This window comes from Microtus oregoni, unplaced genomic scaffold (genome assembly GCF_018167655.1).
Source record: "Microtus oregoni isolate MIOR12 unplaced genomic scaffold, Mior012 000003F_ref0000135, whole genome shotgun sequence".
Taxonomy (NCBI): domain Eukaryota; kingdom Metazoa; phylum Chordata; class Mammalia; order Rodentia; family Cricetidae; genus Microtus; species Microtus oregoni.
The window spans coordinates 7,176,750-7,200,214 of NW_024543062.1; the positions used below are offsets into that span (position 1 = coordinate 7,176,750).

The following is a 23,465-nucleotide window of genomic DNA, read 5'->3' on the forward strand; positions in this document are numbered from 1 at the left end:
CAGGTGACTAATTTGTCCTCTCATCCCATAGCTTGTCTGTCCACTTTTGTTGTGATGTCTTGAGCTGTACAAGAATCCCTGTTTCACTCTTAGTTTCACTGATTTTCCTCTCTGTGTTTCATCCATACAAGATTTCTTTCTGCAAAGCTCTGATTGACCTTGTACTCTGTGTGTGGCTTGGACTGCCTTGAAACTTGTGGCAATCCTCCTGCCTCAGCCCCTTGAATATTACAGGGATGTACCACCATGCACAACTAACAAAAGTGAGCTCCGTGTTCAGTGAGAGATCCTGTCTCAACAATAAACCAGAGGGGCTGGAGAGGGGTTAGCAGCTGAGTGTGCACTGCGCGTGCAGAGGACCCAGGCTGTTGGAGTGGGCACTGTCTGTGTAGAGGACCCAGGCTGTTGGAGTGTACACTGTCTGTGCAGAGGACCCAGGCTGTTGGAGTGTGCACTGTGTGTGTGGAGGACCCAGGCTGTTGGAGTGTGCACTGTCTGTGCAGAGGACCCAGGCTGTTGGAGTGTGCACTGCGCGTGTACAGGACCCAGGCTGTTGGAGTGTGCACTGTCTGTGCAGAGGACCCAGGCTGTTGGAGTGTGCACTGCGCGTGTACAGGACCCAGGCTGTTGGAGTGTGCACTGTCTGTGCAGAGGACCCAGGCTGTTGGAGTGTGCACTGTCTGTGCAGAGGACCCAGGCTGTTGGAGTGTGCACTGTCTGTGCAGAGGACCCAGGCTGTTGGAGTGTGCACTGTCTGTGCAGAGGACCCAGACTGTTGGAGTGTGCACTGCGCGTGCAGAGGACCCAGGCTGTTGGAGTGTGCACTGTCTGTGCAGAGGACCCAGGCTGTTGGAGTGTGCACTGTCTGTGCAGAGGACCCAGGCTGTTGGAGTGTGCACTGCGTGTGCAGAGGACCCAGGCTGTTGGAGTGTGCACTGCGCGTGTAAGGACCCAGGCTGTTGGAGTGTGCACTGCGCGTGCAGAGGTCCCAGGCTGTTGGAGTGTGCACTGCGTGTGCAGAGGACCCAGGCTGTTGGAGTGTGCACTGCGCGTGCAGAGGACCCAGGCTGTTGGAGTGTGCACTGCGCGTGCAGAGGACCCAGGCTGTTGGACTGTGCACTGCGTGTGCAGAGGACCCAGGCTGTTGGAGTGTGCACTGCGCGTGTAAGGACCCAGGCTGTTGGAGTGTGCACTGCGCGTGTAAGGGCCCAGGCTGTTGGAGTGTGCACTGCGCGTGTAGAGGACCCAGGTTAGGTTCCCAGCACCATGTCAGGAGCCCACTGAACACCTGTGCAGTCCAGCTCCAGGGGCTTTGAAGCCTCTAGCCTCTGTGGGCATCTGTGCTCACGTGCATATACTCAAATTAAATGAATCTTTTAAGAAATGTGATGTGGCCAGGCGATGGTGGCGCATGCCTTTAATCCCAGCACTCGGGAGGCAGAGGCAGGCGGATCTCTGTGAGTTCGAGACCAGCCTGGTTTACAGAGCTAGTTCCAGGACAGGCTCCAAAACCACAGAGAAACCCTGTCTCGAAAAACCAAAAAAAAAAAAAAAAAAAAAAGAAAGAAAGAAATGTGATGTGGCGTATGACTGAGGAAGACACCTGGAGTTGACTTCTGGCCCCAACATACATTCATACACAAATAAAATTACAAAAAGAGGTTCAATTAAATAAACAAGGTCATAGTCTCAGACTTCAGGGGTCATGTACTCCATTTCTCTGAAAATTCGGCCAAACCTTCTGCCCCATACAGAGAATCTGCTTCTTGGGGTCCTAGAGGGTTCTGAGCTCTCTCACTAACTCTAGATCTTGGGTCTTCCAGAGAAGATGGCAGGATGAAGAGAAAGCACGGCTCCTCGCTGGGTCTCACTTCTTGTGGGGTCGGTATTTCTCACGTTCTGTTCTCTCTTCTCCTCCACGTCTTTCTTTGTTTCTCTTCTTTGGGTTTTATGGACACAGGGACTCATGCAGCCTGGCTGACCTAAACTCACCTGAAGCATGCGCCTGACCCTCCTGCCTCCTGAGCGCTGGGATTACAGGTGTGCACCCATCTGGGGTTGCTTTTCAAAGTCCCAGATACTTGACTACTGTGTCGGTTAAAGTGTCAATGTGCTAAATCCTAGAATCATCTGAGACAGGAATCTCATTTGAGAGATTGTCTAAACCAAACTGTCTTGTTGGCCTGTTTGTAGGGGATCATTTTGATTGTTTATTGATGTACGAAGACCCAGCCCCTGTGGGCAGCACCATTCCCTAGGCCTTGATCTAAAGAAAGCTCTCTGAACAGCAGCATAGAGCGTTCGTTTCTTTCTACTCTTGACTGTGAATACACACACACACACACACACACACACACACACACACACACATATCCATCCACATATATGACCTGCTTCAATTTCCTGCCTTGACTTCCATGCTAGAATGGGATATAACCTGGAAGTATAAGCCAAATAAACCCCCTTTCTCTCCTAAACTGTCTTTTGGTCACCTGGACTTTGGAAATAGATACACTTAGCTCAAATGGAGCAGCAGTTCATTCAAGACCCCAGACACAGGCTGCTGAGACGGTTCAGGAAGTACAGGCGCTTGCCGGTGCCAGCATGGTGGACTGAGTTTGATCCCTAGGACGCAGGGAAAAGTGGAAGGGGAGAAATGACGCTCCATGCTCTCTCTCCTCCACACCTGTGTCTGGCACACATGCAATAATAATTTAAAGATGTAAGACTCGCTCCCCTGTGCATCCTTAAGAGGAGAAGAAACAGGACCATTTGAAATAAAAGCTCAGCTCACTTCCTCTCAACCAGGAGCGCCTTCTGGAGCCAGCATCTCTTGTTCTGTCTGGGACATGAGACTGAACCAAGGCCTTGTTGAAAGAATGTATTGATCTGGGAGACCTTCGGTCTCCTTTGGCTGTGAAGGAAGAAAAGTATCCGCTGCTCCTTCTCCTAGGCAGAGCTCATGCCTGCTCCGCAGCTGGGGCTGAGTCACCCAAATTCTTTTATGATCCATTTTCTGGCCCTCACCCCTATTTTCTTTGGACATCTAAAGTATATCCTAAATTTCTCCTGTCTAATTTTAGTCTCTGGGAACTGAAGCCAGGCTGAATTGTCGTGGTCTTTCTGAGACGGGCTGTGTCACCGGTTCCCTGCAGCCATCTGTCCCACAGGGCGAGGTGTGGGGCTGGGAGATTCACTGAGATCATCACCGACAATAGCACTAGAGCTGAGAGTGCCGAGGCGCTCGCTCCTCTGTGGGAAATGCCTACGTCTTCCAGTGTCACCCTGTGCACAGCCCTGGGAAAGTCCGCTAAAGGCAGGAGGCCGTCTCCAATCAGCCGTACTGTGTGCAAGACACCTACTGCCGAACGGACGGTGGAGACGGCTCAGTGGCTGAAGTGCTTGCTTTGCAAGCTTGAGGATCTGAGTTCAAATCCTCCAGAACCCATGCGGGTGGGGGGAGCTGAACATGGTGGTGCCCGCTTGTAATCCCAGGACTGGGTAAGACAAGACAAGAGGATCCTTAGGGTTCCCTAGCCAGCCAGCCCAGCTGAATCAGCAGGTCAGAGGGATGCTGGCTCTAAAAACAAGATGGCGGTGAAGTGGCTCAGTGAAAACAGGTACCTGAAGGCAAGGCTGATGACCTGCATCCAATCCCAGGAGCCTCATGGTGGAAGGATAGAGCCACACACGTGCCACAGTGTGTGTGTCCATGAGCGCACACACACGCGTGCACATACACACACACCCCTGAATTTGATCCTTGGCCTCCACTCACATGAACACACATGCATGCACATGAACACATGAATTGCATGCAGAGAAGTAATGAAAGAAATAAGAGAAGGAAGGAAGAAAAGAGGCAGGAGGAAGGTGGTGAGAGTCACCAGCCAGCTGAGCTTGAAGCCTGGCTGGGGTCGTGACCCCGGCTGTGTCCCCTTGACCAAGCTGCATCTCTTCCCTGATTCCTAGTCCGTATCTTACATCAGGTTCATCCTCCTTTCTCACAGTGCGCAGAGGGCACCCGGAGCCGCCCTTGCATCCTGCAGCCTTTGATCCAACGCGCTGTCCCTGCGCTCTGTCCTGGGGTGGGAGTTTCGCCTTCGGAGAAGCTATGCTGCAGCTGGAGATGCAGCTTCGTTTTGTAGAGTGTTTGCCTAGTGTGCACAGAGCCCCGGGTTTGACCCCAGCACCATGCAGATCAGGCATGGAGGTCACTGCTGTCACCCAGCGCTCTGGAGGTGGGGACCAGAGATGGAGGTCACAGCTGTCACCCAGCACTTGGGAGGCGGGGACCAGAGACAGAGGTCACTGCTGTCACCCAGCACTCGGGAGGTGGGGACCAGAGACAGAGGTCACAGCTGTCACCCAGCACTCGGGAGGTGGGGACCAGAGACAGAGGTCACAGCTGTCACCCAGCACTCGGGAGGTGGGGACCAGAGATGGAGGTCACAGCTCTCACCCCAGCGCTCGGGAGGTGGGGACCAGAGATGGAGGTCACAGCTGTCACCCCAGCGCTCAGGAGGTGGGGACCAGAGATGGAGGTCACTGCTGTCACCCAGCACTCGGGAGGTGGGGGCTGGAGGATCAGAAATTTAAAATCATCTTAGGCTACATGGTGAATTTGAGGTCTGTTTGGGCCATGTGAACTCTCTCGCAATACACTAATTAATAATAATGATAATGATGGTGATGTTGATGGCGAGGAGGAGGAGGAGGAAGAGAAGGAGGAGGAGGAGGAGGAGGAGGAGGAGGAGAGACTTCAAGGCAGACACAGTGGCACAGCCCTGTAACCCCAGCATTTGGGAGGCCAAGGCAGGAGGATCATGATTTTGCAGCCAGGCTGAGCTACTTAGTACAATCCTGTCTCAAAACAAAACAGAACAAAAACACAAGAAAAACCAAGCGAAGCTGAGGGGGTAAAGTGTTGAGTTCACACATGAAGGACCCAAGTTTGGATCCTCAGAACCCACATAAAGCATCAGGCATGGTGCAGGCTGCTTTCAAGACCACCTGCCCCCGGGTAGAGTCCCAATGAGAAACTAAAGACATGATCGATTCTGTCTCCTGGTGGATCAATGACAGCAGTGGGGTTACTTATAGGACAAGGCAGCTATATTGCTGAAAAGCCCTCGCCAACTTGGGTGCCAGCTCACAAAAACTGCCTTCTTGGCACTCTCTGAACAACTGGCAGGCAGCTCCCTGCCTCAGGCTCTCCTCCCTCAGCAGGACCTGCTGTTTCTCTGACCTTGGGAAGGGCCTTAGAGAGTCCGTCGAGTTTCAGGGACTTCCAGAGGCTTATGAGTCGTTTATTTCCTTGGAGCCTCTCTCAGGGGTGGAGTGCTCCAGCTTGGAGCCCAAAACCACACAACAGGAGCCTGCACCTGTAATTCCAGAACTGGAGAGGAAACTAACTGGCTGGTTAGCCTAGCCTGCATGGTGCAGTTCCAGGCTAAGGAGAGACCCTGCCTCAAACAGAAGATGGGTGGCATCTGAAGATTGATACCTAGGATGACCTCCACAGTGCACCTCTTCCACACACAGACACACAGACACGCACACACACACACACAGACACGCACACACACACACACGCACACACGCACGCACGCAGGTACCCACTCATGCATGCACGCACGCACGCATGCACACACACAACACTAAGAGGTCAATAAATGAAAAAAACTTTAAAAAAAAGCCAATCAGGGCTTTATATTTTTTATTATAGGGATATGTCTATAATCCTATGGTGGAGATGGAGGCCGGAAAATCAGGAGTTCAAGGTCAGACCCCACCTCATAGTGAGTTCAAGGTCACCCTGGACCAAGTAAGAGTCTGTCTCAAAACAAAAGCAAACACCTGTGAGCCAATGTGAGGGGGAACTAGAACAATCCAATGGAGACACGGTTGAAGGACACAAAGGGACACAGGGGAGGGAACAGAAAAGGCTCACGCACTGTGAGAAGATAACCTGCCTCTCCGGCAGCGCAGAAAAGAGAGATTCAGGGGCTGGAGAGATGGCTCAGTGGTTAAGAGCACTGGCTGCTCTTCCAGAGGACCTGCGTTTGACTCCCAACGCTCATGGAAGGTGACTCCCTCTTGCCTGTAACTCCAGCTCCAGATCTGACTAGCTCTTCCGGCCTCTGAGGCAACCTGGACTCATGTGGACATACACAAGCAAACACATGTACATAGTTAAAAACAAAATCACTGCGCTCTGTTTAGTTGTGGGTTCTTCATTGTCCTCCTCCTCCTCCTCCTCCTCCTCCTTCTTTTGAGACAGGATTTTACTGTGTAGCCCTGCCTGGCTTCAGAATTATGACATTGCCACCTTCCCCTCCCTGGGGGTGAGATTATAGGCAGGTAAGAAGAAAATACAAATTCAAGCCACAGGAGGTGTCTCCTCACACTCACCGGGTTGGCACAGATGTTGAATCCCAAGGCAGCTGCCTCGCCGAGCTTGCCGAGCTCCAGTACATGATGAGGGAGGCAGGGTACACGGTGCTGGTAGTTCCCACAGGTCAGCTTGACTTCAGTGCTGACCTAGCCAGCAGGGGGACGTGGGTAACAGGCAGGACCGCGCTGCTGTTTGAGTCGTTGTGTGTGTATGTGGGTGGTTGTGCATGTGTGTGTGTGTCACAAGACCATCCTGCCCACAAGAACCCAAGAAAGCAGAGATGGTGAAAATAAGCCCAGAGAGGTTAGTTAACCCATCCAATGTCACACAGCCTGATTGAAACCTAGGCAGTCCGCAGCCTTAAGCATCATGGCTGCCTGATCTAGGTTCAGGCCTCAGTGGTGGTTTTCGGGATTAGATGCGTTCACACTGAACATGGGGCAGTATAGGTTTGGCACTTGAGACCTCGTCCAGGGAAGTTCCTTCACTCTAACCTGTATCCTCTCTGCCTAGGCTGTCCCCTGGGTCCTCTCGGGCAATTGGGAGTGAGCGTCCCCCCTTCCCACCCGCTTGCTCTCTCCTTTCTCGTGACACAGCCAGGATGTAGGACCGCCAGTCCTCTTTATCAGAGATCTTTATCTCCATCTGTAATCTGTGTGCCTGCAACCTGAGCTGTTCAGGAAATGGAGAACAGCTGTTGGGGGGACCAGGGGACGAAATGGGAACGGTGCGGCTGGGCAGGGAGGCACTTCCTGTGCAGGGGATGAAGTTCTAGCAGGAAGCCTCCAGGATGCACTGGGACAGCCAGCCTCAGAGAAGCAAGCTACCCTTTGGGTCAGCTGAGGGTCTCCTGGGAGGGGTGAGGGAGGGCAGATCTGACTGGAAAACTTGTAAGCAAGGCAGTGAGCCCTGTCTCTACTGCTACTTGGCTTTGTACATAATAGAATGTCCACAGTGCTAGCATTCTGCATGCTAACCTCCTCTTACTTGTGTTTATAGTTAGAAATGTTTATCATTATTATTAATTATTTATTTAATGAGAATTGAATCTAGGGCCTACTACATAACTAAGAAAGTATTTTGCTGATGAGCCACACCCCAGCCCCTCACTGGGGGATTCTAGGCAGGGGCTCTACCACTGAGCCACACTCCAGCCCCTCACTGGGGGATTCTAGGCAGGGGCTCTACCACTGAGCCACACTCCAGCCCCTCACTGGGGGATCCTAGGCAGGGGGTCTACCACTGAGCCACACCCCAGCCCCTCACTCCCCATGCTTCTGCATTAGCCTCCCAAGTATCTGAGATTGATGCCTGCACCATCATGCTGGGTTTCTGATTTGGGAATCAATCTTTTTTCCTTGTTTCTGTCTCTCTTGCTTGATCTCTTTCCCTCTGTGTGAGTACACGTATGCCATGGAGCACATATGTGGAGGTCAAATGACAACCTCAAGAAAGAATTCTTCCTCTCTGCCTTGTTTGAGGCAGGTCCTTTGCTGACTGTGGTCTGTATATGCCATGCTAGCTGGCCTGAGAGGTTTTGTGGGTTCTCCTGCCTCTAATCTTACCATACGAGAGCCAGGATCACAGATGTCTGCTACCACATCCCAATTTATGTGGGTTCTGGGGATGCCAACTTAAGTCCTCACGCTTGTGAGCCAAGCTCTTTAGCCACTGGGCCGTTTCTCTAAGCCAAGAAGCCAGAGTTATTTGTAGCTTGGACTACCACGAGCAAGCCGGCTGCACTCCCTCACACTCACGTGTCTTGGCAAATGCATATATTCATTTTGCTTGGCATGTTTGTCAAGTTATCTTACAGTTAGACTTGCTAGAAATGGGCAGAACATTCTTTAACAGTAGTTGCACTGTGGGCTGGTAGGATGGCTCAATGGGTAAGGGTGTTGGCTATCAGGCCTCATGACCTGATATCAATCCCCAGACACCCCGAGTAGAAGGAGAGAGCTGGTTTCTGTCCTCTGCCCTCTGCCCTCAATACTATGGCATGCATACATATACCCCCCCACAAATAATAAGTATACAAAGTAATAAGTTAATTCAAAAATGACTGCATACTGCTGGGAAGTGTGAGCATCCCACCTGCTCCATTCACAATACAGATATAATTTGTACATCTTTTCCTATGGTATTGATTTTTTTTCCCATTTAAAAAAAATGCAATTGAGCCAGGCAGTGGTGCTACACGCCTTTAATCCCAGCACTTGGGACACAGAAACAGGTGGATTTCTGTGAGCTCGAGGCTAGCCTGGTCTATGGAACTAGTTCCAGGACAGTCAAGGCTGCACAGAGAAACCCTGTCTCAAAAAAAAAAAAGTAACTTTGTCCTTGGGCTGGTGTGTAAGTAAGTGGGAGGACACATATGGAGCCTACACAGGGCTCTGAGTTTAAATGCCAACAACCAAAAATAACATGTTTCAAATTATATCATATATAAGAAAAAGGCAGTTCTTTAAGGCTTCAAATTTTTTGTTTGTGTGTTTCTCAAGATGGGGTTTCTCTGTGTAGCCCTGACTGTCCTGGAACTTGCTCAGTAGACCATGCTGGCCTCAAACTCAGAGATCTGCCTGCCTCTGCCTCCTGAGAACTGGGATTAAAGTTATGTGCCACCACCACCCGGCTAAGGCTTTTAACGTTTATAAAAGAGAAGTGGGGGCTGAAGATGTAGCCCAGTTGGTAAAGGACCTACCTAGCATACTTGAAGCCCTAGGTATCATCTCCAGCACTGCATAAACCACACCAGGTGGCACACACCTGTGACCCCAGCACCTAGGCAGGAGGATTCGGAGTAAAAAGTCATCCTGGGCTCTGTGATTCAAAATCAAGTTGAACTCCCCATTTTTGCATATTCATGTTTTGTTTTTCTTCTCTCTAGCTTCCTCTCTTCTTTGGGTGATGTTCATCATTCACCATCACTCTGAGAGGAGGGATGTGGAGTATGAATGTGTGTCTCAAGGCTTTGCGTGTCTGAAACCAAGGTCTTCATTCTAGTCTCAGATCTTGAGGGACAGTTGTGCTGGGTATAGAATCCTAGCCAGAAAACCTTCTTTCTCAAAAGAGTACTGCTAGCTTCCACCTTCTACTTCCATCATTTTGTTACTGTTCAGGGTTCCAACACCAATCTGATTTCTGACATCTCCCTCATTTGATCTTTGATCCTCATTTGATCTTTGGAAACTGTATTTTCCTTACCTCTGAGACTGAAATTTTGCAATATTATTATGCCTATGCCTTTTTAAGGATTTGTCTTCATTTCTTTCTCTGTGGGGTGTGTGTGTGTGTGTGTGTGTGTGTGTGTGTGTGTGTGTGTGCAGGTGTCTATGAAGACTGGAACAGAGCATGGGATCCCCTGGAGCTGGACTATAGGGGGTTGTGCACCATCCGATACGGTTGCAGGATGCAGAACTTTGGTCTTATGGAAAAGCAGCTATTTTCCTAAATTACTAAACCATTTCCAGCCCCTGATATGTTTTTTAAAGTTATGTTTATGGGAGGAAGCATGCATGTGGAGGTCAGAGGACAACGTGCAGGAATTGGTTCTCTTCTTCCACCCTGTGGGATCCAGGGATTGAGTGTTTCTCACCAACCCTCAATTCACAAATCTGCAAAAACATTTCCATTTTAGGTAACTTTTCCGATAACTTCTTGGCGACTTCCTTTCACTCCCTTTGTCTGGTTCCTTTTCCTTTAACCACGGACCTCCTATTATTCTTCGAATTTTATTTTTTTTCTTGTAATTTTCACACTCCTTTTTCCCTTCCAATCTTGTAAAAAGAAATGCCCACATCTGTAATCCTTTACTGACTTTTTTATCTGCTTTTTAAAAAAAATTTATTTCCAAATGTGCATTTCTTTGCCTCTTTGCTGTAATAATAATAAAAAAAAACACCCTGACAAAAGCAAGAGTGTTTGCTTTGTTGTTGTTGTTTGCTTTTCTGGCTCACAGTTGAAGGTACAACCATCACGGGAGAGAAGTCATAAGAGCAGGGACTTGAAAAAGCTGTTCACGCACCCAGCTGTCAGGAAACAGCCAGGAACCCTCCAGAGCTCGGTTCACTGTGGACTCCTGCCCAGGGTGAACTGTGGGTCTTTCTGCATTAATTAACGTCACCATGGTGACCCCCTGCAGACATATGCAGCCGTCCATCTCCCAGGTGCTTGTAGGTTCTGCCAAGTCCATCATAAGCACTGCCTCCACCAGGGCCTGTGAGCTAAGACAGGCCTAATTCTGCCTTCTGCCTGTCGTACTGGAGACACTGAGCCCACACTAGGCTGCCTTTTTCCTGGGACCACTGTGCTACACCACACCCTGGCCTGGCAGCATCTTTCCCTGTGGCCTTGGATCTATCGTCTCCCAACAGGGCTAGGAGTCTTGGCGGGAACAAGGGTCTCCCCAATCTAAGAATCTCCTGGAAGTAGTCCTTGGTTGCGCTGGCTTACTGGTGACAGCACCCTGGCGGTGCCCACTGGCATCCATTCTGGGACCTCTAACAGAGGAAGCTGACTTTGGGAGAACAAGATCGCTGTCCCCTCAAATTCCCCGTTAGGATCTATGACAAAGCCTCCCAGTGAGATTCTGCTGTCTCTTTAAACTTCCTACAGTAGCCAACTCCTACTTTATCAACAAAGCCTTTCTCAGAGCCCACCCTCTGAAGTGCAGCCTCACACAGGAGGTGAGGCCTGAGTTCTGAGAGTGGAGCCACCACCAGCAGCAGTGCTGGACAAATGCCAGCAGCAGAAGGGACCCATCGGCTACTCTCTCAGTGTGCGCAGGCAGGGTCTGTCAGCTAAGGACAGAGAAGGACCTCAGGATCGTGACCAAGGCCCTGGGGCTGATCCAATGAAAATCCTTTCTACAGATGGGGGAGCTGATGTCATCCTTCAGTGAGCAAGCCCACGCTCTCAATATGTAGCCCAGGCTGGCCCAAAGCCCACTGTAGCCCAAGATAACTTCAGCTTTTCAGTAATCCTTCTGTCCTGGAATTACAGGTGTGTGTCAACATGCCTGGTCTCTCTCTCTCTCTCTCTCTCTCTCTCTCTCTCTCTCTCTCTCTCTCTGTGTGTGTGTGTGTGTGTGTGTGTGTGTGTGTAGGCCAGAGGACAACTCAGTTCTCCCACTTTTATTTGGGTTCTGGGGATTGAACTCGAAATACCTTTGCCCAGTGAGCCACTTGTTAGTCCTGGCTGGCCTGGGAACTCATAGTCCTGCCTCCACCTCTCCATCTCCTACTGGTATGAACCGCCGCAATTGCCACCTTGTGTTTTTGTTTGTTTTTTTGTTTTTTTCAGACAGGGTTTCTCTGTGTCTCTAACTGTCCTGGAACTCGCTTTGTAGACCTGGCTGGTCTTGAACTCACAGAGATCCCCTTGCCTCTTTCTTCCAAGTGCTGGGATTAAAGGTGTGCGCCACCACCACCCCACTGCTTCCTTAGTTTTTGAGACAAGGTTTTTCACTGGCCCGGAACTTAGCAAGGTTGATAGCCTAGGTGACCAGTTGGCCCCAGAGGCCGATGGGTGGGTACCACCTACATGCCTTTCTTTTTTGTGTGGCCTCTGGGAATTGAACTCAAGTCCTTATGCTTGTAAGGCAGGTGCATTGCTGAAAGCGTCACCCCAGCCACCTGGGGTGTTTATAACCCACAGGGATCAAAAGATCCTCCCCCGGCCCATGTTCTAGATGCTGGGAATGTCCTTGGTCCCAGCTTCTCCTCCTGGCTTAAGTGTTTTGTGACAGTAATCAGGATGGGCTCAAACCTTCAGAGTCCCCCAAGTTAAAGCCTGCATCTTACTGAGAAGGCCACTGAGGCCCAGAGCAAGGCAGATAAATCTTTGTCTGGGTCCCAGAGCCAGGGGACAGGACCAGCCCCCCACCTACACTGCTTAATAGTTGGAACAAGTTAAACAAACAGGCTTTAACTGCCTGTTGGTGACAGATTCCAGGGGCGCCGTAGATCAACCAGATGTGGAAGGCATGGGGTGTCCGAGCTGGCTGGGTCTCTTAGGACACCCCCCTGAGGCAGGAGCGTGGGACATGCCTCACCCATCCTGTCTTCCACGGGCCAAGGCACTGCACACCTGCCAAAGCAGCCGAAGCCAGAGCAGACAGGGTTGGGCTCAACACGTTTCCAGAAACAGGTCCCCACAGAGCTAAGACTCCTCCCTCAGCTGCCCTTGCCCCCTGTGACGGGTCTTATTTGTTGCTCTGGACCCTGGAAACAGCCCTTAGAAGCCTTTAGAGGCCTCAGGAATGGGCGGTTCACCCAGAGCCCTGGAAGGGCCAAGGTACTAACTTACCACAACCCAGGTCCGCTGTGGTCTTCTGGCTCCTTGTGGTGGCCCCCTGGGGTAGGGTGGGGACCTCCCAATCTGGGCAGGGGGTGCCAAGGCTCAAAGTGAAAATCACTTTCGCAACAACGGCCAAGTAGGGTGTGGTGGTGTGTGCTGTTAGTCCCAGCATTTAGGAGGTGGAGGCAAGAGAATCAGGAGTTCTTAGTCCTTCTTGGCTACACAATGAATTCAAGGCCAGCCTGGACCATGTAAAACCCGTCTCAGAAAAAAAAAGTAGATGATGGGGCAAGGATGAGATGGGGGATGGGTGGGGGCGTCGGTGAGGGATGGATGAGGGTGCATGGGAAATGGATGGAAGACGAGTAAAGAGCACTGTCCGGCATAAGACAGGGCCTGGAGTGACAGACGGGTGGTCTGCGCTCCTTTTGGTTCTTGCCCACCCTGTTAGGTTTTTCTTTAAATGGCCCAGGAATCGTTGGTTGTGAGAGAGGAAAGAGACACGGGGAATCCTCCAGGGCCCCTGCTCTTGCTGCAGACCCGGTTTACCAACACGTAACACACACACCCAAATCCACACCCCCACACCCCTACACCCCTACACCCCCACGTCCCCACACACGCACTCACGCACGTACTCACGCACGCACGCACGCACGCATGTGCGTCTCAAGAAGCAGCTCTCTTGGGATCCAGTGTTTCATCGGTGGCCTCCCTAGACTCCAGTGTCCATGGCCCTTTCCTTTTCGGCTGGTCCCATCCCAGAGAGGACCTGTCCCTGTCTGTTCCAGCCTTAGCTGGGGCCAATGGCTGTGACTTGGCCCTCACTGGTTTGCAAGGATGAGCTTGAATGCCTGACTGCACTCAGTCTCACGAGATGTCACTGGCAGCAGGCGTTTTCGCTCTGTTGTACGTCTGCTGTATTTTTCTCTTTACCTCCGGTTCCCCCTCTAAGGAACATGTGCATTTAATCTGCCAAGTTAAACCAGAAGACCACTTCCCGCTTGCTTTTCCTTTCTAAAGTCCTGCCGGTCTCGGCCTCGGATACTGTATACATCCTCATTCCTCTGCTTGTGTTAATATTCCGTGTTTATCTCTCCATCTTTAATCTGTTTTATATATCGGGGAGACAGGGTTTTATGGAGAGGGGAAAAGAGTCCTTGTTTCTAAAACCTGTTTATAAACCACTGATGCAGAACAGCCCGGGGTAGGAGGGAGGAATTGGTGTGTGTGTGTGTGTGTGTGTGTGTGTGTGTGTACGTGTGTTTGTGTGTGTGCGCGCGTGAGTGGTGCAGGGAAGGCTCCATGCAAGCCGTACAATTTTTTCCACTAAGTCAAGTAGAGCTGGGAAGCAGGAGGTGGGCTGGGCTAAGTGATTGTCAGCTTGAGCCTGGGGATGGAAGTGGAGGAGGAGGTGGAGGACAAAGCCCCACTCACCTGTTCTCGTAATCCTACTGTAGCAGACACTTAGAGCTGGGCCAGGTGCCACACGTCTGTCATCCCAGCTACTCTGGGGTCTGAGGCAAAGAAATGGAAAAATGTAGATCAGGCTGGACTACAGAATAAGTTCAGGACTAGCCTGAGAAACTTCGTGAGTTCTTGTTTCAAAATATAGAGTAAAAAGAGAGCTGGGGATGGGCCTTAGTGGTAGAACATTTGTCTAGAGCCCTCCCCGCACCCTGCAATAAGGAGCCAGGGATGTAGTTCCATTGTGGAGCACTTGCTCTACCCCCAGTGAGGGCTGGGGTGTGGCTCAGTGGTAGAGCCCCTGCCTAGAATCCCCCAGTGAGGGGCTGGGGTGTGGCTCAGTGGTAGAGCCCCTGCCTAGAATCCCCCAGTGAGGGGCTGGGGCGTGGCTCAGTGGTAGAGCCCCTGCCTAGAATCCCCCAGTGAGGGGCTGGGGCGTGGTTCAGTGGTAGAGCCCCTGCCTAGAATCCCCCAGTGAGGGGCTGGGGCGTGGCTCAGTGGTAGAGCCCCTGCCTAGAATCACCCAGTGAGGGGCTGGGGCGTGGTTCAGTGGTAGAGCCCCTGCCTAGAATCCCCCAGTGAGGGGCTGGGGTGTGGCTCAGTGGTAGAGCCCCTGCTTGAATCCCCCAGTGAGGGGCTGGGGTGTGACTCAGTGGTAGAGCACCTGCCTAGGATCCCCCAGTGAGGGGCTGGGGTGTGACTCAGTGGGAGAGCTCTTACTCTAGTTCAATATCCAGTATCTCAAAAACAAAACAAAACAACTGGACACTTCAAGCTTCTTGTGCTGAAAAGCACAGCCTCCTCACCTGGGCCTGTAAGGTAACTGAGAAAAAGCAGGCTGGAAGCCTGGTGTCTCCGCCTTCACTCTGCATTCATCCTTTACCTGGGTCAGCTGCTACCTCTACTCATGGGTCCAGAAATCACTCAGGAGCATCCATCTAAAACTTGGTGATACCCGATCTAGCTGATCATTCTCATCGTGAAGTGAATGGTGAGATTAGACTCACAGAGACACCTTACTGTCAGCGTCTATGTCCTCCTGTTCCAGAACCCACAGAGGGTTCCTTTGTTGTGGACCTGTAGTTGTGTGGCTGGAGAGGTGGCTCAGGGGTTAGCACTCACCATCATTGCAAAAGACAGAGTTCAGGTCCAAGAACTCATGCAACTCCTGTAACTCCAGTTCCAGGAGATAGTACGCCCTCTTCTGACCTACACTGGCACCTGCACTCATATGCACACACACACTCTTACACACAGCCATACACACAGACACATAAATGAAAGTAAAATAAATCTTTAAAAAACACAAACCTACAGTCACCTTGAATTCCAGAAAGCACAGATCAAAGCCCCTGCTGGAGTCCATACGCTCAGTTATCCACAAAGAGGAGGGTGCTGAAGTAGCTTGCTTCTGAGAATTGACCTGTCCCCTCAAGCGACAAGGCTTCCTTGGACCTCTTCTCAGAACCAGACCAAGACAGTGACCACCCACACCCCACCTTGACCAGAACTGTAATTATACACTGTTCTCCCTCCCTGCCCTGACCCTTCCTCTTAGCCAAGAGTTTACGTTGGGGCCACAGATGGACTTAGGGGCATGTGACCCCTTTATCTGCTCCCTTCCTGGTGTGCACTGGCCAAGTCCCCTCTTGGCTTTTCCTTATCACTCGCCATCTCTTTGCGTTTGGTTTTGCTCTGCTTATTTTGTTTTATTGTTTCGGGGCATGCATATGTGTGTGGCACATGCATACATGCGTGTGCGGGTTCAGGCACACGTGCACACGCTTGCAGAGGCCTGGGGAAGACATCAACTGCTCCGCTCTGCCATTCTTCACTTTCCTTTCTTGAGACCAAGTCCCCCATTGAACCTGGAGCTCGCTGTTTTCCTGCCTGGGCTGGCAGCCAGCAAGCCCCAGCCATCCTCCTGTCTGTGCTCCCCACAAGAGTTCCGGGGACTTAACTCAGATTCTCGTGCTTGCACACTGAGCCTCTCCCCAGCCTTTACTTTTTTTTGAGACAGAGGCTTCTGTACCCCAGTTTGGCCTTGAACTTTCGACCTTCCTGCCCCCGCCTCTGGAGGGCTGGGATTATACGTGTGCACTATACTCATTTTATTTTCTCTTTGAATGGGGCACCAGGCCGGTGCCCAGCTTAGCCTGTGCACACTCAGAGAGCTAGTGCTTTTGTCCTAACACTCATTACCCCAGGACTTACCACACCCCTCCTGGAAGGTCTCAACCTCTCAGCAGCCTGTGTCCAAGGCGCTGGCACCCACGTGGGCACAGCTATCCAGTCAGCCAGCAATGCCCCCCATGTCTCTGGGCATCTGTTTCTCCGGAACGAGGTTCCTTCCTACAAATCTAGGCTTTGAACTGGGCAAAGAACAGAGAGGGACAGAGAGACGAGCCTTGAGGTCTAAAGCAATCAAAGCTCTCTGAAGCGGCTTTGACCGTCTGTTTCCACATTAAAGAGCTTTGGTCTGGGGAGACTGATGTAAACAGATAATTAAAGTGAGAAGAGGAGAGGGCCTAGGAGAGTTCATTACTGGTGGCTGTGTGTGTGAGAGAGAGGGGGGAGGGAAGGGGAGGGAATGTGTGTGAGAGAGAGAGAGTGTGTGTGAGAAAGTTGTGTGTAAGACAGAGGGGTGTGTGTATAAGAGGGAAAGAGGTGTGTATATGTATGTAAGAGTGGTGTGTGTGTGATAGCCGTGTAGCCCAGTCTAGCCTAGAAGTTGTTCTGTAGCCCAGGCTAGCCTGGAATTCTCGCTGAGCCTCCTGCCCAGCCTCTCACATATTGGAATCATAGGTATTAGCCACTGTGCACAGACCCCAAGGATATACAGGGGTTTTGTTGTTTGTTTTTAGATAGGTCTTATGTATCACAGGCTGGTCTTGAACTTGATATACAGTTGTGGTGATCCGGAGTGTATCCTCTGGAATCCCAGGCCTGCACCATGCCTGGATTTTGCAGTGCTTGCTGTCTGGCAATGCCCTCCCTCCCAGCGGAGCCCTAGCCTAGCCCTCGGAAGGAGCCTTACAGCCTGCAAACCCGACTTTCACCTTCTTGAAGCCCTCCTTCCAGTGCTACCCATGGGCTTCTGAACACTGCCAGACCTGTATCCCAGACCCTCTGGGGTGAGGACGGGCTCATTGCCACCCCTCCCTCCAGCCCCCAGATGAGCTGGTTGGATGTAGATGCTGCTTCGGTTTTGCTCCCGTCTGGGTCTCTGCATGTATCAACCACCCTGCAGGCTTTAGACCTCCCGTTAGTGCCCCCATCTCCATCATGTCCTCCTTAACTGTCCCCCACCCAGGCTGACCCAAGCACAGAGGGATGCAAGGAGGGGGATAGGCCTCAAGGACAAGGCCCTGATGGATGGGGAGGACTTTCCAGGCAATATCTTAGACATGTCTTACCCAGCTGTCACTAGAGGCTATCCTTGCAGTCGGGCTTCCCTTTCCGGAAGATGGGGGGGTCCTATGCTGTACCTCACTTTGGTTCTTTCTTTTTCTTTCCAGAGTGTATGAACTGTACCCGGCTTAGCGATATGAGTGAGCGTCTGACCACGCTGGAGGCCAAGGTTAGATGGTCTGGGGGGCCTGCATAGGACATGTGTGTTCACTGTCTGGGTACCTACCCTGTGCATAGGACATGTGTGTTCACTGTCTGTCTGGATACCTACCCTGTGCATAGGACATGTGTGTTCACTGTCTGGGTACCTACCCTGTGCATAGGACATGTGTGTTCACTGTCTGGATACCTACCCTGTGCATAGGACATGTGTGTTCACTGTCTGGATACCTACCCTGTGCATAGGACATGTGTGTTCACTGTCTGGATACCTACCCTGTGCATAGGACACATGTGTTCACTGTCTGTCTGGGTACCTACCCTGTGCATAGGACATGTGTGTTCACTGTCTGGGTACCAACCCTGTGCATAGGACACGTGTGTTCACTGTCTGGGTACCTGCACAGACAGCCCTTGAGGCTCCATATTGTGGTCCCACTAGGGAGTGTGTTGGGTGACAAGCCTTCCTGGGGAGACACGACACACTCACCCTAGACATGGAGCCCAGAACCACTACCACCAAAGTCCAACTTGATGAGCCGATGGGTTTTATTGGGGTTACTCATAGGAATATAGGTGAAGGGTTACTATGGGAACAGAAATGGCTCAAAGATAACTGCATCACCAAAGCCCAGCGTGGGTGACACAGCTCACAAAGCTGGGAGCCTGGAGCTCACCTTGCAGCCTGCCAGCAGCTCATCCCGTTAGCAATAGGAGTCTATCTTACGGTTCCTCTTGGGGGCGCTGTGGAGCAAATGCTGGGAACTCACAAGCCCAGCAGCTTCTCTTGTTCCACATTGGGTGAAGTTTCTTCAGAGTCAGTCCCCCTCTCCCGTGAGGACCCTGCTTTCATCCTGAATCACAGCACCTCGCTAGCCAGAAAGCAGCAGGCAAAATCAAAGGTGCCTACGACAGGCCCCTTAGAGGGCCATGCTCTGTTCCCACCACACCCAGAGCAGGAGGGGTGGTGTGTGTGCGTGCGTGTGTCCTGCTGGGGTCACAGAGCCTTTTGAAGGCATAGGGGCTTCTGTAGTAGCTTGGATGTCTAGACAGAGCCAGCAGGATTAGGTGGGACTCACCTGAGCTCCAGAGAGAGAGGGACAGAGAAAGGAAAGAAGAGGAGGAGGAGGAGGAGGAGGAGGAGGAGGAGGAGGAGGAGGACCAGTGAGCCAGTGGTTAAGGGAGCTTGCTGCCCAGTCCCATGGCCTGAGTTCAATTCCCAGCATGCATATGGTGAAGGGAAAGAACCAACCCTTTCAAGCTGTCTGCTGACCACAGGTGCACCACCACACACCTTGTGCAAACACACGCACACTTGCGTAATAAAAAAAGAAGTTCAGGGACAGGCTGTGGGGGATATTGTGCAGAACCTAGAATATTCAAGGCCCCTATACATGCACAGCCTCCTGTGCTCAAACCCCTATGTGAGCAGGCAGGGTCTCCCAGCCCAGGCCCAGGGCATTGTGGGGAATGAGAGGCCCTCTGTTCCCTCCGGAGTCAGGATCTCTTGGGGGCTTTGGGGTGGAAGGTTTCCCCAGCCGGGACCAGGTCAACCTTGGAAAGGGTGGGTAGGATGCTGGGGACGAGGCTGGAACGAACTTCTGCCCCTGAGGTTTTAGAGCAGGGGAGGAGAGTTGGCCTGATGGGCACTTTCCAAAGCCGTGGTAGGGTTTGGCACAGAGGAAAAGCTGACGATTTGGTCTGGCTCTGGTTCAGCATTCTGGGTGTTAAAAGTCACAGCTTTTGGGGGCCAACTGTCTTCGCTTGCACCTGGCCCTCATGCCTGCTCTCTGGCTGGGAGCCATTCCTCCCCCATCTCCTTGCTCCTGACAACCCCTGCCACAAAGGGTCTCAACAGCGTAAGCAGCCGCCTGTTAAAGGCTTGCCCTCCCTCTTTCAGGCTGGCAGAGGGACCACAGGGTATCGTGAAATAGCCAGATTCAAGATGGGGTGGAGCATTCAGAAGCTTGGGGTGTGGGATCCAGGGAGGTAGCTTGAATCTGGGGAGCATGGGGCCCACCCTGGAGCAGAGCCCAGCTCCTCAGTCCAGGTTGCTTCAAACAGACCCCTGAGTGCTCAGGTAGGGTCCAAGGACACTGCTCCTTGCCAGTATCATTTCCCAGGTGCCTGTTCAGTGCCCCTGTGCCCCCTGGCCTGGGGTTCAATCTCTGGTACAACAAAAGAAAAAAACAACAGCAAACAAACAAACAAAAAAACAGGCTTAATGAGGCAGCCTAGCCAAGAGCCGCAACGCAGAAGCCTAGAGTCTGAGGCTTCTGTTTCCTCAGAATAAGCTTCTGTGTGGTACATCAAGTTGTAAGAGACAGACCCAGCCAATAGTAGTGAGCCAACGGACGCCCTACATATGTCTGTTCAGACAGAAGTCCAGGAATTGGATGTCTTGGGATTTGTTCAGTGCCTGTCATTGACCCTTCCCCGCTGCCTCCCCAATGACTCCGGCTCTGCAAGACGCCTCGTGTTACAAAGCAGCTGCTGCAGCTCAAGCTCTCCCATCATCACCCTGTATCCATAATGTAGACAGGGCAAAGGTGAGACCGAGCACTCCAACAGAATCAGTGTCCCAAGGGCCAGCCCTGGGCGGTGGGATCCCCCAGGGGTCACCAGCCAGGAAGATGATCACCCTACCCAGGAAAAAGAGACAGACACGATTGACAGCTAATTGTGCTTCTGTCTCTGGACCACACACAAACTCAGCACAGTGGTGTTGTAGGAGCTGCGGGCTGTGTTCCTGCCGCCCCAGCTCCTGGTCGCCTGGCTAGCTTATACCCCGAAATAACAACACACAAACTGTATTCTTTTAAACACTGCTTGGCCCATTAGCTCTAGCCCTTACGGGCTATTCTGATATTCCGATCAACCCATCTCTAATAAACTGTGTAGCACCGGTCTTACTGGGAAAGTTTCAGCATGTCTGACCTGGTGGCTTGCATCATTGCGTCTGCCCGGGAGAGGGGAGCATGGCCTCTGAGCTCTCTTCCTCTTCCTCCCAGCATTCTGTTCTGTTTACTCCTCCCACCTATGTTTTAACCTATGAGGGCCAAGTAGTTTCTTTATTTTTTTAACCAATGACCTTCCTCCATCACAGTGGGAAGTTCAAGAGCAAGGTATGAAGGGAAAGTTGAGGGACAGGCAGCCATTAGGGTAGGTTTCCTCTTGTCCTGGGCAGGGAGGGTGGACAGGAGGCCAGCAGGGGCCTGGCTCCTCATCTGCATTCCGTCCTCTCCTTTTCCAGTTCCCACTTCACAACCCCTAAGGACTGAGGGGGACCCCAAGAAGTGAAAATTACACAAATCCCAGCATTCAGGTCTCTGATGGAGGAAGGTGGGGACCTGACTGTCATGACATCATCGGGCCACTGTCTCAGAAGATCTGTGGTCTGGTTTTCTTTTCTTTCTTCCTTCCTTCCCTTTTTCCTTTCTTCCTTCCTTCTTTCCTTTTTCTTTCTTTCTTTCTTTCTTTCTCTCTTTCTTTCTTCCTCCCTCCCTCCCCCCTCTCTCTTTCTCTCTCTCTCTTTCTTCCTTCCTACTGTTCTTTTCCTTGATGCACTGGGTGTGAGCATGGTCACACATATGCTCGTGAGTGCAGGCACGAATGCCACAGTGTGTGCGTGCAAGCAGAGGACAGCTTGCAGAAGTCGCTCCTTTCCTTCCACTATGTGGATCTTGGGGATGAAGTTCGGGTTGGCAAGCTTGGGAGCAAAGCACCTCTACCCCCTGAGCCGTCACACCAGCCCATAGTCTGGCTTTCTTGGACTGTGCTCCATATCAGTCCTGTTAAACTCAGTCGGGGCACAAATAGACTTCTTCCCCCCTGGGAGGTCGGCCATGCCAAGCCGTGAGTGCAGAAGCTCAGGCTGAGGCAGACTCAAATTTAACCGAGACTGGGACACCTCTGCCCAGGCTCATGGGCTCTGTGGGCCATGGTGGCCACGTGGAAGTATCTAGAAGGAGTCAGCCAAGCATTTAGTGCCAAAGCAAAGAGCAGATCCCTTAGAAGGAGCCCAGAATTTAGCAGGAAAGAGTATGGGGTCAATCCTCAGAGACACAGGGTGGACACTTCTTCCTGGATCCCTCTGGTTTGCTGTTTGTCCCAGTTCCCTTCCCCCTTCCCCATCCTCTCACGTGGCTCTACTTCTGTTTCATGTACCTGGGTCTGTCCCCTTGCTCATCTCTAGAGCCTGGGGGATACTGGGATATAGTGCACCCCAACTGCTTGTCAACTGCACCCCAAGCCTGCCCCTGTTTAATGGACAAGATCTTTGTGTTCTCAGTACCCAGGCTAAAGTGGGAAACAGCCTTCCACCATCCGCCACAGGGGCTTCAGGTTCCTGTCACACCCACCGCTCTGAGTCACCAAGCTCATGCCATCCGCGGACACACATTTCTTCCATTACCCACCCCACCCCCGCACCTCTGCAGCACACCCAACAATAGCCAGAGGTCTGGGATGCCCACGGGGTGGAGCAGGATTCAGAACCCTCCCTTTGTCCTGCGGACTGAGAGGCGGCAGGGAGCGGGAGCGGGCGGGGCAGAAGATCCAAGGCCTTGGTCTGACCATTTGCTCCCTGGGTGACCTCAAAGGAGTTAAGTGCAGTCTCTGAGCCTCCATTTCCAGTTTGTGTGTGGGGAGGATCCAGGGAGTCTTCCTGGCTCAAGGATCAAAGAGAGTGGATTAGGGAGTGGCCCTGGTACCAGGTGGAGAGGGGTCCCACACAGCTGAACCGGAGAGGCATACCGCCTGTGGAACCTCAGGCTAGCTGAGGCCCCAGAGGGCAGTTTATTCCTTTGTCGGCATCAGTGGGAGTAACAGGGTTCCCAAGTGTACCCCTCTCTACTCGAGGGCCCACCAGACTCCAGACTAGACGCCCGGAGCAGTGGTTGTCCTGTGCTCAGCTCAGGCACACAGCGCCCTCTGCTGGACGTAGCGGAATAGCCAGGAGCCACTGGGTTCGGACATTTTAATTTTATTTATTGATTGATTATTGATTTTTGATCCGCACACGAAAGGACTGGAGAAATAACTCAACAGTTAAGAGCACTTGGTGCTCTTTCTGAGGACCCAGGTTTGGATTTCAGCACCCGCATGATGGCTCACAGTTCTCCATAACTCCAGTTCAGGAGATCTGATCCCTGTTGTGTCTTCTGTGGGCACCAGGCAAACACGTGGTGCACAGACATACGTGCAGGAAAAAATACTCACATACATAAAACAAAAATAGATAACTGTTTAAAAGTCAACACATAAAGCTATGGGGTTTGTTGTGGTGTTCTCGTACATTCCTTTAAAAAGTGAATTGAGGGAAAGAGTTCCAGGCACGTGTCTTTGCCCTCTTTGAGCCCTGCCTTCATTGAGGGGAGAGGGAAGGGCAGGGGGTCCTGGGGAGCCACTGTCTCCATGTAGTTTTGTTAGATGGTTATCAAGGGCCATGGACCAAAACGGGTCATGTACATCTTCCTTCCTCGTCCATCTCCCCATCCACCCACCCATCATCAACCCATCCACCCATCCACCCACCCGTCCGTCCACTTACCCACCCATCCACCCATCCCTATAGCAACCATCCTCCCATCCGTCTGTCCATTCGTCCATCCTCAGTTATTCCATAGTGAAGGAATATGAGCACCAAGCCACGAAGAGAGGGGACACAGCGCACGCTCACAGTCTCACGTGTCAGTGAAGGGGGGAGCTTGGTGTCACTCAGTCACAGTGACGA

At 51.9% G+C, this 23,465-nt stretch overlaps 1 protein-coding gene across 2 annotated transcripts in view; it reads left to right on the forward strand.

Moving 5' to 3' along the window:
- Positions 1-23,465, forward strand: part of Col26a1 (collagen type XXVI alpha 1 chain) — a 134,238-nt gene that overhangs the window by 94,555 nt on the left and 16,218 nt on the right. For both annotated transcript variants that reach the window (XM_041648844.1, XM_041648845.1), the window contains one exon: positions 17,680-17,741. In XM_041648844.1, the coding sequence (XP_041504778.1) occupies positions 17,680-17,741 (62 nt within the window). The remainder of the gene's footprint in view (positions 1-17,679; positions 17,742-23,465) is intronic.